Below are 14,095 nucleotides of genomic sequence, written 5' to 3'. Positions count from 1 at the left end.
CCATGAAGGAAAGTCACTAGCCACTTCTCCTTTGCTGCTTTCAAAGACCATAACAGCCCACCTGGATTTCTCATGTGATGATCTTGAGCCATCATTTCCCACGTGCTTTTCCTTTCAAACCTCTATAAAGCAACACTCCAAGGCAGCAAAGTCCTCTCTTTGTCTGAGCCACGGCACAGCTAAACCCCCATCAGAGCTAGTTTCCCACTCTGCTCCAGCCAAGTTGACATGGCTGTAAACGCAGTTGCTCAGCCCAAATGTTCACATCTTAATCTGATGAGAGATATACTAAAAAAAAAATCAGTGTGGGAACTGCCGAGGATCCAGGAAATATGACTCTTGTAGCTCTTTTCCTTAGAAAATTACTACCAAGTCAGAGAATGTTCCCAGAACTGAATAGCACATGTCCTGTTGTTGAGCTGAGATTACAGAATTGTATTTCCATAAAACAGAGACCATGAGGTCAGCTGTGAGCAATCTCCAGTGCTGTATTTTTCACTCTCTACGCATAAACATGCCCAGTTTCCCCTGCTAGCACAAGTCAGACATCATTATTTCCTGTGTTAAGTCATGCTTTAATGGGAACTATCGCTAGGGGGGCAGGGAAATATCTCCTCCCTCATCCCAGCCAATGCTTACAAATAGTTAACAACTTCGGGGAAATCCATTCTAACTTTTATTCCAAATCCAAGACTTGTCAGAAAATAATATCCTTACTGAGATCTAAGTGCAACATAAATAGAAGCAAAGACTTTCATTGCTTGGTTCACCATCCATGCCAAAGACCTCACCTGACATCCCCCTTGCTTGTCTCCTTCGGCAAAATGTAAAACATAATTTGGAGGGAGTGGTTTTTTCTCAAAATCCATGATTGGCTGTACAATGACAACTTTGGGATGCACGTACCCAGGTGGAGCAACATAAACCACCAGCACTGACTGGTCACAGAGCAGACCTAAGATCATTAGAGAAGTCCTTTTGTGGGGTCTGTATGTTTCCTCCAGCAACATGTGACAAACATGTGCCTCAACTTGGGTTGTATTTTTACCTCAGTGTAAATAAAGTACCTACTGTGCTCTGTTCATTTGGTAGCCTGGTATGCAGTTTTTATTTTCAGCTTCCTACAGTGTCCTTTGGGAGTCTAGAAGTGAATGTAAATTAAGAAAGCAGTTTCTATTGTGTCTCAGGGATGAAATTAAGTTGTCATAGTACCAGTTAGGGTTGCACTCACAAGAAATGGGTTGTTTACAAGCTGTTCACTGTTAAAAACAAAAATAAAGTCATTGCTTCTAAAGCTTTGCCTGTGGCTTCAGCATTGCTTTCAAAGGGTTGGGGTGGGAAGGCAGGGCTGTCCCATGAGTGATACTATCCTCTAGGCACACTGCTTTTAAAACTAACCTGCTCATAGCCAGGTACTGTTCATAACTGAATTCTTCACACACTGACATTTCTTACTTAAAATTGCCAGTCCCTAGCCCTCCCGTGAGAGCTGAAGGAGTAGGGGCAGGTTAAAACCCCAGCTACCAAGGCAACTTCTCAGGGTGTGGGCTCAAGCTAAACTCACCCAAGCAATGCTCACCCTGCCCTTCCCAATGCCTTGAACTCCTGTTCCCTCATCATCTACCTGCTCTCTGCCTCAGCCTCTCCCTGACTCATGAACACCTGCTTGCTGCTAGAAGTACACAGGCCTTCCTCTTATGCTGTGGCTGGGACACATTATGATTTACCCTTGTCTTTCACACAAGGTGTAACAAGAAGTTACCATCCCCATTTGCAGATGGGAAACAGGGCTGGGAGCTGGAAATGAAGTTAGACAGTGAGTCAACATCAACGAAGGGTTGGACTTAAGGGCTTCCTGACTCCACCCAGCCTGTGTCCAGAGTACTTGCTCAAGGCATCTTTCCCTCTTGAAGAGTCATTTACCAGTCACAGACCAAGTCCCTCATAGGACAGCTTAACCCACTGACCACACACAAGACCCTAAGAGTTGATGTGATGGATTAACAATCAACCTGTCTCCTGTCATTTCAGACTGGCTGCCAAACAGAGGAGTGATCCAAGCTTATTTCAAAATACCACCAAATAAAAGCATCATTATTTGTGATCTATGTCAGAGAAGAGAAATAAAGCTCCATTGGCTTGTAAGGCATATTTAGAACTTAGCTGTGCACTTTCCAGAGAGTGACTTGAAACTGCAGAGCAATGACAAAGCCTTCATTGCACTGTGTGCCCTCTGTGCTGTGCCACATGAACATCGTACAAGTGGTTTTAGCTCTTTCTTCAGGTGAATGCAAGAAAAAAATTCATCAGAGCTTTAGGCTTCAGGAAATAGCAGTAAATCACAACATGCAACTCGAGGTCCGACTTCATGCTTGTCGAAAGGATCTATTAGAGCAAAATGAACAAACTTGGTTTCTAACATAAGATGTAGGACATGACTTTGCAATGCAGATTGAAAACACCACACCAGGGAATTATCACTGACAATTCTGGCAGCATAGATGAGAAACAACCAAGTGATAAACCCAATACTTATCAACACAGTTTATAAGAATCAATAAATTACCTGAAGTGTATGACTCACTGCAAACTACATAAATAGCCTTTGCTATTTACCAGTGTGGCTTATTCTGCCAGAGTAATGGCATCCCTATTCTTCAGGGTTTGATTTCAATTGGTGTTGCTGGCAACAGGAACAAATGGGGGGATGAAGGCAATCTGTAAGGTTTCACTGTCACTCTTGGTCACTGTCATGTATAATACCCTGCCACGACTGAATGTTATCTTAAAAAGTATTTTAAAAAAATTATTAAGAAGAAACAGTTCACTACCAAGTTTTCTACTCTACCAAAGTTTCAAAGAGCTGCCCAGCTCAGGGTCTAACCAGCAGGGCAGGAGCATGCAGATGGCACGCGTGGATCTGATTCTCTGCCCATAGAGACAATGTCAGTGGCAAACTGCCAGCAGCAGAAGGTACATCTCACTCATACAGAGTGACAGAGGGCAGCTGCTTCCAGCTGCAGCAGAGCTGGTGTGCAGTGGTTATCAGTCTCCATCCACAGGGTCTGCTTAGCTATAAAATTGCTGCAAATTAGGAAAGGATGGGGTTTACTTATATAGTAGGAGTTGACACCAGCAGCTGCTTTTTCCAGAGTAAAGGTTTGTGACTTCTTTGACAATGAGGAGCTTTTTTCTATTGTGATGGGGGATTTTCTTTTTTTTTTTTTTTTTTTTTTTTTTTTTTCTTTTCTTTTCTTTTCTTTAAGCAAGTGATGTCAATAAAGAAATGCACACAAAATGGAGTTTACAGTACTTCACACTAAGTGTTTCCTAATAGGTTTTCTGGACTTCTGCAGCTAGGGAAGCACCATTCAGACTTTCATTTCCCCCAAATTCCTCCCTGCCTGTTGAGAGGCTGAGCTCTCCGAAAGGATCCTGCTCAGCAAGAGCTACTCCAGAAACCTCTCCAGCACCTAAGCCCCTCCACTTCCATTTTCACTGACCGGTTCCTTTTACGGCAGCTTAAGAGAGGAAGGAGCTTTTAATATAAAAGCGCCCTCATTTTACTGATCGGCGTTTTTAGCAAAACGAACAAAATTCTTACTCCACTTCCACAGTAAAGCACGATAGTTTAAAAGAAACCCTCATCTAATATTTTTGATCTATTTTTCACCAGAATATTCAGTCTCCGTAGAGACTGTCAAAAATTGCCAATGCCGACTATATTTCAAGTCGTCATGGCGGGGTATTGGGAAAAGTTTTCAATTAGCAATAATCGCGCCTCGGATTAACCTCATTGGCTACGATACTGCCACTGCGCAAAGCTGACCGGGCTTTCTCGCCGCCGCCCCCACTGGCCCCGGGGCTGCCTCCGAGCTCGGGGCGAGTCCCGCGTCCCGCCCGCTCCTGCTCGTATCCCCCCCAGCGGTGCCCCCCGCCCGCTCCCCGCCGCCCCGCAGCCGCCCGCACTCCGCGGGACCGGGGCGCTCCGTTCTGCCCTCCGTTCTGGGCCCCCGGTACGGCCGCGAAGGCTGCTGGGAAGGAATATGCTAAATAAGCGTGACGTCACGGCGGGCAGCCCCGCGCCGCTGTGAGGGGCCGCTCCGCCCCCGCGCATCCTCCGCGCGTCCCCGCCGGACCGAGTGCGGGCGCCCCGGGCCGTGAGCCCCCGCCAGCCCCGGCCGCCGCAGCGCCGCTGAGCGCATCCCAGCGCGGGCCCTTCCCGGGCATCCCCGCCCGCTGCTCCCGTACGTGACAGCGTGTAATGAACCGAGCGCGCTTTGACACAGAGCTCGGCTCCCGTCTTTTCCGCTCAAAGGTGCTCAAGGATGAATGAGTGCGTCAATAAAATTTCAAAGTGAGGAACCCAGCCGCTGAAACAACGCTACTTGCGAGAACAAACTGATGAAGATTAGCACCTATCAGATCTGCCTCTGTTCGTCTAATTTTTAACCACAATAAAATCCGCCTCCGAAGAGGCTCTCAAAAATTGCCAGTGCCGACTATATTTCAAGTCGTCATGGCGGGGTATTGGGAAAAGTTTTCAATTAGCAATAATCGCGCCTCGGAATACCCTCATCGGCTACGATACTGCCACTGCGCAAGGCTGCCATGGCGCAGCGCCCTCCCGGGCCCGGGGCGGCCCCGGCCCCGCGGAGCTCAGAGCGGGTGGCGCTGGTCCCGCTGCCCCCGCCCGCGGGCCGTGCCCGCAGCCCCCGCCCCGCCACAGCGGCCGGGGATGCACCGGGGATGCACCGGGAGGCCACGGCGGGGCCGGACCGGGGCCCGGTGAGACCGCCGCGGCCCGCGGGGGCTGCCGGGAGGGCGCTATGGTAATGAGCGCTATGGTAATGAGCGCTATGGTGAGCTGGGCGCTGCTCCGGCCGGGGGCATCGGCCGAAAGTCGCTGTTTTCTGAGCCGGCAGGGAGCGCACGGAACCGGGCGGGGGACACTGCCGAGGAGCACCGGGGGGAAACGGCGTCTGCCCGGTGCCGCCAAAGCAAGGTCACCACCCAACAGCTTAAAACACGTTTAAACTCCTAAAGCAGAAATCACTGAAAGACATTTAGACTCACGACGCTGCCGAAAAGAGGGTTGTACTCCACAGCTGAGCCCAGGGCAGACAGACAGGCAGGGTGGCACCGCACCACCGAGCGAGCAGGATGCGCTTCTTCCTTGTGACCACAAAATTACATTCTGCTACACAGATGCTCAGGCTCACCTGGTCTTGGAAATTACAGAAAGAGAAAGCGAGGGAGAAAAAAAAAAAAAAAAAAAAAAAAAAGTTTAAACTTTCTGCAATGTTTTGAACTGTTTAACAAAAGCTCTTTGGCGAATGCATTTGAAAAGCAGTCCAAATCTTTAGAAAGAGCCCATTGTTTGTAAGACTGCTGGGCATCAGGCTGCTACCATGCAGCAGTCTGGTCTTCCTCATATTATTTGTTCCTCAGAAAAATAAGCCTCATTTGAAGAAAAACAAACGAAACGCAAAAAACCCACGCGAACTCCTTATTGCCAGGCAAACTGTACAAATTATCAGGTGATTATTGAGACTGAAACCTGCACCAAGCAGAGAGGCACGATGGGTTCAGGGTGCACAGTCAGCACCAGACAGGTTGGCACTGCCCTAATTCCCAAGCCAGAAGAGATGTCTTTAGCAGCCCTCAGTGAATTTTTCTTCCATTATTTAGTCACATTTTAAACCTAAAAGATGTTAGTATCAGTTAAAAGAAAATGCATCTTTTATAAGGGCAAGCATCTACATTGCATTTTACCAAAGCAATTGATACACATGCATTTGTATGAAATGAATTGGGATTTTGAACGTTTCCTTGAGGGCTGCTATGAAGCCATCAGCGTTTCCAATCTGTCTCAGGTGCCAGGGCGTTGGGAACACCTTTCGCTCCCATCCTGCCCTCCTCTGACTCACGGGAGTTGTAGTCTTTGTGCTCAGGGCTCTTTTTTCCCCACGAACTACATTTCCCAGAGGGCTCCCCTTTCCGGCAGGCCAGCGCTGTCCTTCCGGCAGCACCATGGAGGGTGAGTGTTCAGCCTTGTTCTCCGTGTCCCTCTGATTTCGTTAGCCGGGTTCGGCTCGGCTGGAACCCGGCCCGCCTTTATCACAGCCCGAGAGACACCCGGGAGCCCACATGGTGCGGGACGCCCTTTGGATTTCTGGCCTGGAGCCGTTTGTAGGATCCTGGTTTTCTTCTACCTTAACCTTGCCTGATCTTGTCCTGTGGAGCATCTTGGGCGTGTGCTAAAAACAAACTCTCGGATCTACGTAGGTACGTTTAAAGAGTTTCACTCGTTATGTAGTTGTATTTTTTTTCAATCTGAGCACTTTCATTTTAAAAGCAGCTTTGTGTTTGACAAGAAATATTCCGTCCTTTAACTTTTTCTCTTCCGTAGTCCGTACCTGGTTCAAAGCAACTTTCAAATGTATCTGTAATTTTTGCTTTCTCTCTCTTGTGGGCCAACCCCTATTACATTTCTATTTCATTTCGCCTCTGAACATTTCCTTCTGAGAGATCTTTTGATTATAAGGGGCAGGAATGAAGAGTTTTCATCAGTTAAAGCAATTTAATTACCATCAAACTGGCTTAACAGCCCTTGGGGAGCATCATGACACAAATTACTCTCAAAGCAAATTAGTTTATGGGGAGACTTTGTCCCTTCTAATTAATTCATATGGGAAATTAAACCTCTTCAGAGGGAATGCCCAACACGACTCCTGCTAAACAGCAAAACAAAAATCATTGCAAACAGAATCACTGCTTAGATACAAAAAGCAATTCCGACTATGGAGTCTGTCCAGTCTTCCCTGCATTTCAACTGATGATGACAAAAAGCCTTCAGAACTGAAGACTAACTGAGCCAAATCTAGTCTTTGCCACTAGCATTAACTTAGTATCACAATGCTTGGAGCTGCACACCTAAACTTCAGATGTATCTAAGCCCTCAGTTGCCTGCCAGTACTAGGTCTTACAGTAAATGGAGCAATATTTAAATAAATCTGAAGTTTAGGTGTTCAGGAGATCATCCCCTTTTATCAGTAAATAAAGTTCTTCCATCTTGTACCAGCCTCCCTGCTTAGGGAGATTTAAGGAGGCAGAAATTCCAGACCCTCAATTCTCAGGACTGTTGCTTTCAAAGCTTTTTGTACATTGTTTGCAAAAACCATAGAGAGACCCAGAAAAATAGTTTTAAAACAGTGAAATGGAGAAAGAACCACAGGCTGCTGGAAATCCCAAACAAAATCAAAGTCCAAACCCATCCAGTAGTGTCACAACAGGTCCTGCACACAATTCCAGGCTACTTAATCAGCACAGCCCTCCATCCTGCCTGCCCCAGCAGGCATGACATTCCTCCCATAAAGCAGGGTGTCCCTCCCATTCCTACCTGCTAGGCAGTTCCTTCTGCTCCACACATTTTGGATGATCCCTTCTCTGGCAGAAAGCCCCTGTGTCTGCTGGAAAAGCAAATCAGTGCCCCTCCATCTCCCCACTGACTCTGGAGAGGTGGCACCCCCAAAAGAGGTGGTGGCAGAGGCATTTAGACAGTGCCCTAATCATCCTCAGTCCTATTTCAAGGCCTGTTTTGCACCAGGCCTTTGTAAAAAAAAAAAAAAAAAAAGAAAAAACACCTCAACCAAAACACACCACAAAGGAGCAGCTCCAGTCAAGGCCTTTATCAGGAAAAAAACCAACATTTCAAGGTTATTTTTCTCTCCCTTCCTAAAACATGTGCAAAGGATCAGGTAAATATAAAACATTTGGAGCAGGCAGAATGTTAAGAATGCAGAACAAGGGTCTCTTCTGGGGAGGAATCAGCCAGTGCCTCTGGGGTGAGGTGCTTGGCCTTCCTACCATTTCCTCTCTGACCTGCTGCACATACCTGGGAAAGACTGTGCATGCACAGGTCTTTTTGGGCTCTTTACAAATCCTCTTAGGCAGCCATCCTTCATACCAGGGTAGAACAGCAGGAACCCTGCAAGTCAGTGCTGTTGACTCTGTGCTCAGTGTTCCCCTCTTCCAAAAGAACATGCTGTCCTTGGATGGTGGGCTTCAATTAATGTTTCCAAAATAATTTGTTTCTTTACTAAAAAGAGAGCAAAGAATACTATAAAGCATAATTTTCCAGAGAATCACAAGCAAATGGCATTAAAGGTATTCTTTTTGCTTTCTTTTACCTGCCACGTGTGCTGTTCTTGCCTTTCAGCTGAACATGTTCTCTGCCAGGAAGTGCTCTGGAGTTTTCAGAGCCATCAGACCGCATCATTTCAGATCCCATTCTGTATCCAGAACCTCTCCAGACCTGACTTTTGTGCCAGCCTGCCTTCCCCCAGATCCCGTGGAAGTGGAGGAGCTGCAGCACTTTGTTTCTAACTCCAAGCGGCTGTTTGTAATGACTGGGGCTGGAATCTCCACGGAGTCAGGGATCCCCGATTACCGCTCCGAGGGTGTCGGGCTCTACGCCAGGACAGACCGACGGCCGGTGCAGCACGCCGAGTTCGTCCGCAGCGCCAGTGCCCGGCAGCGCTACTGGGCAAGGAACTTCGTGGGCTGGCCCCAGTTCTCCTCCCACCAGCCCAACAAGGCACACCTGGTGCTGAGAGACTGGGAGAAGCTGGGCAAGCTGCACTGGCTGGTGACCCAGAACGTGGATGCCCTTCACACCAAGGCCGGGAGCCAGCGCATGACGGAGCTACACGGCTGCACACACAGGTACAGCTGCTGACACGGGGCGGGTGTCGGGGTCACCGCACTGTCAGCTGCTGAGAGAGGAGGCAGAATGGCCACAGTGCATCCCTGGAGGTGACAGGCATAAAGGTGGTATTGGCCTGGGGTGGAGAAAATTATCACAACCCAGTGCTGTTCACGGCTTGGTATTTAAGAAACATGACCAGCACCCCATTGTTGGTTTTTTTTTTTTAAGCATTAAGTGGATTCCATTCCTTGAAACCTACATCCATTTCCCCTTTCCTTTGTACAGCAAATGTCCTCTTAGTAAAGAGAGTAAGGGGATCATGAGAATGCAAGGATTATTCAGCTTAAGCAGAGTGGATAGTGCCAGAATTGCATGGGATATGTGGACTGGAGAAGGGCAATCACAGCCTGGCTGGGATAACCCAAAATTTCTAGGTGAAAAAGCACAGCCTGAACTGGGAGAGAGGATGTATGGCAGGGTTGAAAGCACTTCCTCTAGAGCATTCCTAGAAAGCAAGTAGAAAGGCATCTCCTTGACCTGCAGATTTGGTAAATAAACGTGGAAAATCATGACAAGCCTCCTAAGGAACAAGTTAGAGTCTCCAGATCCTCAGCTGACATGAAACTCTTCATTAGGACTTTGCTCTGAATTTCAGGGTTTTCTGCTTGGGCTGTGGAGACCAAATCTTGCGTTCTGAGCTCCAGGAGCACTTTGAAGCTCTGAACCCGACGTGGAAAGCTGAAGCGTTTGGGGTGGCTCCGGATGGGGATGTTTTCCTGACGGACGAGCAGGTGCGCAATTTCCAGGTCCCAGCCTGCCGGAAATGTGGGGGAATCCTGAAGCCTGATGTGACCTTCTTTGGAGACACAGTGAGCCAGGAAAAGGTCCGTTTTGTACACCAACGCCTGGCAGAATCTGACTCCATGCTGGTAGCAGGATCCTCTATGCAGGTAAGTAGCTCTGCCTCCCAAACTGCATTCCTGCTTCTCTGCTGCTCTGCCTGCAGTGATCCTCGGTCCCACAGCTTAGCACTGCAAATGGCTTGTGGATCAGATCAGCCTTTGCAGAGCTTCTTTATGTTTTATTTTTACTGTGGTTGCAATCTGGCTTTATGGGTGACCTGTCTGGGTTTCCCTGTCACTCTCTTGCCAGTCTACTTCATGCTGCTGTCAATACTCCATTCAGACCTCTCTCTGCTGCCTCCTCCATCAGGTCCCAATTGTCCATCAAGGCAAGATACCTGACACAATTCATTCCTCACATTTTTTTAACCTGAAATTTTTAGCCTTTGGTAGCTTTTTAGGCCTCATGGCACACTGTGTGAAATACCAGGTTTTAGGACCTCTCATTCCTTAATAAATTCTCAGTAAGAGAGCTGAAATATCTCTGCTGTTTGGGATTGTCCCTTGCATCACAATATGTTTTCTCCACTAGTCTCTTATCTATAAGGTAAGGTAGCTAAACAACAGGGGTTTCTAAACCCTTAGAAGCTCTTGTAATAGTGTTTGTATAAGATAAATTCTTCCAGGAACAAGTTATATTACATTAAAAAAAAACTTACTCTAACACCTCCCAGAAAGAGATAAAACCAAGGCTGCCTGATTGTGATTCTCTTGGCTTCAGGATACTGGATACAAATTCTTTGAGTTTGCACTTCTTAAGCTTATAATCCTCTGTACAGGAATGACTGAAATGCCTTAGGTTTGTTCCTGTACTACCTAAGCTGGCCATGCAAGAACCATCAAAGTGCAGCATTAAAGTGCATGTGATAACTAATAAAAACCACAGCAGATATTTACTAAAAGACAAGGACATTTCCCTTCAATCTGCTCTGAAGTTTCTGTGGAATTGCAAACCCTTCACTGACAGACATTAAAACCTGTTCTATTCTGTGCACTTCTGAACAAAGATATTTCCTACCTGAGCTCAGTGTAGCTGCGTAGCACAGCATGTGTGTACAGCCCTTTTCCCATTGCCAGCAGCAACTATTTTATTCCTTTCTGTAGCTCTTCTTTTGCCTAAGCTGGCAGTAATTTTGTCTTCTGGTACTCCTGCAGGTGTACTCTGGTTACAGGTTTGCTCTGGCTGCCAGGGAGAAGAAGCTGCCAATTGCAGTCCTTAACATTGGGCCCACCAGGTTAGATCACTTTGCATCCTTAAAGCTGAATTCCCGCTGTGGAGAGCTGCTGCCTCTGATTGTTTGCACATGACCCAAGCAGCTGAGCTTCAGTAGCTATCAGGATTAAAGTTACTTTTACAAGGTGAGTACCTTCCCTGGTCAGTCACTTACAGGGTAAGAATATGGGTTCCTGGCAAATGCTGAGACTGAGATGTGCTCACTGACAAGTGTTCCCTCACTGCACCAAAAGGTGGCTGTAAATTTTAATCTGCAATTGGTCTGCTCTGATGGGCCATGATACTGTTTCCCATGATCATAAACAAAAAACATACTAAGTGCTAGCATTCCCAGAAAATTGGGTAGGAGTATGCAGAACACTCAGCAGTGTAGCATTCCAATCCATTTGTTACTATCAGGAAACTACAGGGGATCACCTGTACTTCCAAAGAACCTGATAATAACCACTGCCTTTGCAGCAATTCAAAAGCTGTTCCTGATTGAATTGAATTGAATCCAGCTAATCCTAATCAAACACTGCTGTTTAAAATAATCAATTCAGTCGATAAAGCAGCTTCTTTCTTCCTCTCCTGCAGGACTCATGTGAGAAAGGGGAAAACTCCAATCCAAGAGGCAGCTGTGAGATCCCGTGTACGGCCGCGGAGGGCACCAGGAGAGGGCAGCAAGCCTCACACATGTCAGCCTCAGCAGTTCTCTCCTTTGAAACCATCTCCACCATGAGGAAACAGGATGATGATGAAAACAAAGTACTTTTCTGCCTTACCTTGCCGTTTTAAACAGTGCCTTTTCATTGACTGGGACAGGATAATTGGACTGCAGTGTCTGAGGACAAAATACCTTTCTTGCAATTGTCCCCAGAGGAGAAGGTGGGGCAGGAATTTTAACCAGGGAATTTGAGGCTGTAGCACAGGAGGGCGCTGTGGGAAACCAGGACACTGCTGGGGGATCCAGTGTCACTGGTGGGATACTGTAGAGTGTGCAAAAAGGAAAAGGAGGCAAGAGGAACTGCAGTTGTCACTTAAAAAAAAAAGGTTCAAAATAGAAGCTGAACAAGAACACTGCTCCTGTGGCAGATTATTTGGAAGCACAGGCTATAAGGCTGATGTCTTCCAGCAAGGAGGGGAAGTCAGCATTTCTCTCAACTGTCAGTTGACAAGCTAAACTGCTGCCTATCCAACCCCTTTAAACATTAAATATTGTTGAGATGCCAGAGGAGTTACTTTAAACTAATCTGATCAGCACTGCTTTCAATGAGGCCACCACATTTTCCAGAATGCATTTTTAAGATGTTATTTAATTAATTAATAGCCAAGGAATCAATTAAAATTGTTTAGAAGATTGAGACTATTTGCATTGTAATTTTCTCTCCCTCCTATGATTTAAGAACATTCTCAGTAGCCAGTTTAGATTCATTTTTTTCCATTGCAAAAATGCAGGTTGTAATTACTAGCAGCTGCTGAATTACTAGGAGCTGATGAATTAAGAGAGGAACACAATTAAATCTTTACAATAGGTGTCCCCCTCAGGAGGTGATCTCTCTTGAAAGGTACAAGTTCCACACTCCTTAACAGGAGATCCATCACTACTGGGTGGTGATTTTTTGTTGGTCCTTAGGATGGTGTTGTAAGCTCTATCAAACTGTTAAGAGAGTAAAATGCATAACCTGGCACAAACTAGAACACTAAATTTTTGACCTGACCCTCTTCATGAAACTACCACTCCTCCCTTCTAGCTCTGAGGGATTAAATTGTTGGGGTTTCCCAAGTGCCCCCACCTACACAAGTAACATGTTGTGGACTTATATTTTGACAAGAACTGGGACAAGCAGCTGGAAACAAGGATGCCAGAGTCATCTGCTAAAAGGTCAAGTAGCAAAGTAAGGACAGCTGACCACAGGATGCAAAGTTCATTTTTGCTTCGTTTTCAATTCAAATCTATGCCAGGAAGGAGCAAATGAAGCACAGAATCTAAGGGATACATAAAGTATCCAATTTCTGCAGAAGGTAGGGGGCATTAAGATGCTTAACACATTTCAAGAGTTGGCTGAATTGGGTTAGAGGAGAGACAGCTTCACTTTGAAGCCAAGCAAGAACAGTTCAGGACTCCCACCTGCACTCTGCTCTCACTGAATGGTGATTCCACTTGCCAAGGACTCAGGTGTCTGCTGCTTGGCAGTGAGCAAAGCTCACAGATCTCTCTCCATCTTCAGCTGTCCTGTCCACAGTACAGCTGCCCCTCCAGCCAAAACTATTGCAGAAATCATGCCTGGAGCACAGCAGTCTCCACACAGACCATGTTTTCATACAGGGCTTTCCCTGTAAGAAGAGACACTGATGCCTCCTTAGCAGAGGAGCTGGGGCTGAGTTTCTCACTATCCACATCATCATCATCTCCCTTTTCTTGAAACTTGCATGACATTGGTGTGTCAAAACCAGAGGCTGCAGGTAGAACCAGCATTTTGAGAAGGCGTGGAAGCATTGCCAAGGAGTCTAAAACATGTCTTGGAATGAGTTCTGTGACAGGTAACTAAACCTCCCACAGCTACCCCTGCCTCCTCTCCAGTTCTGCAGCTGAGTCTGTGGGAGAGGAGTCAGGGTGTCTCTTCAGCATCACTCTCAGAGAAGTCATTACCCCAGCTCTCCACCGATTATACTTTTAAGCCACCAGGACAATGACTTAAAAAAAAAAAGAACATTACAATAAATTTCCTGTGCATGGTTTATTACTCTATGTTAATGAGCAGATACTCAGCAACTATATGAGGCTGAGATGAAGAAGTTCCTTCTTTTCTCTGCAAAGTTGAACCAGCACTACTAAAATTGACTTCTTTAAGAGAAGGATCAGAGCACTTCACTTCTTTACATGTTCCCTAATGTACCACTAAAGTTTGCTCACATGAGAAATGCCACAGAGTGCCTAAAATTCCTGCACCAAAAGCCATGACATGAAATTAGCTGAATCAACAGCTTTTGGTCTTCTCTTTTTCTTACAGCTGTTCCTCCTGAAGCTTGGATAGAGGAGCTGAGAATACCTTATAATGGATTTTTCTTCTGCTCCTCTGAAAGTGGGGTTGGAGTTATGCAAAGCAAATAAAAGTTACTTCCTATTTGGCAAATCTTGTCTTTGCTTCTGGGCAAATTCTCAGAGCAAACTGTAATTGAGTCCAGCAGCCTGAGGAAGGTACTTCACATACTGAGCTCCAGTGAGGGCAGCACAGAATGCAGATGGCCCAGAGGGTTTGGTGCCTG

At 46.5% G+C, this 14,095-nt stretch overlaps 1 protein-coding gene and 2 non-coding genes across 4 annotated transcripts; 1 reads left to right on the top strand and 2 right to left on the bottom strand.

Annotated features, from left to right (window-relative positions):
* Positions 1–3,685: 3,685 nt before the first annotated feature.
* Positions 3,686–3,826, bottom strand: LOC136369146 (U4 spliceosomal RNA). The gene has a single exon (XR_010744961.1). It is a non-coding gene; the product is annotated as a U4 spliceosomal RNA (small nuclear RNA).
* A 641-nt stretch (positions 3,827–4,467) lies between these two features.
* On the bottom strand, positions 4,468–4,608 carry LOC136369147 (U4 spliceosomal RNA). The gene has a single exon (XR_010744962.1). It is a non-coding gene; the product is annotated as a U4 spliceosomal RNA (small nuclear RNA).
* Positions 4,609–6,020: 1,412 nt separating this feature from the next.
* On the top strand, positions 6,021–11,838 carry SIRT4 (sirtuin 4). Of its 2 annotated transcripts, none has more exons than XM_066331314.1 (5): positions 6,021–6,040; positions 8,222–8,727; positions 9,366–9,660; positions 10,768–10,971; positions 11,423–11,838. In XM_066331314.1, exons 2-4 carry the CDS (start codon positions 8,228–8,230, stop codon positions 10,918–10,920), a joined length of 948 nt encoding a protein of 315 aa, XP_066187411.1. In that variant the 5' UTR covers positions 6,021–6,040; positions 8,222–8,227; the 3' UTR covers positions 10,921–10,971; positions 11,423–11,838. The 2 variants fall into 2 exon arrangements, with proteins under 2 accessions (XP_066187411.1, XP_066187412.1); XM_066331315.1 differs by lacking the exon at positions 6,021–6,040 and adding an exon at positions 6,053–6,288.
* Positions 11,839–14,095: the final 2,257 nt, after the last annotated feature.

Source organism: Sylvia atricapilla, chromosome 17 (assembly GCF_009819655.1).
Source record: "Sylvia atricapilla isolate bSylAtr1 chromosome 17, bSylAtr1.pri, whole genome shotgun sequence".
Taxonomy (NCBI): domain Eukaryota; kingdom Metazoa; phylum Chordata; class Aves; order Passeriformes; family Sylviidae; genus Sylvia; species Sylvia atricapilla.
Note: the sequence above shows the minus strand (reverse complement) of the source record. Positions and strands in the feature narration are given on the sequence as shown.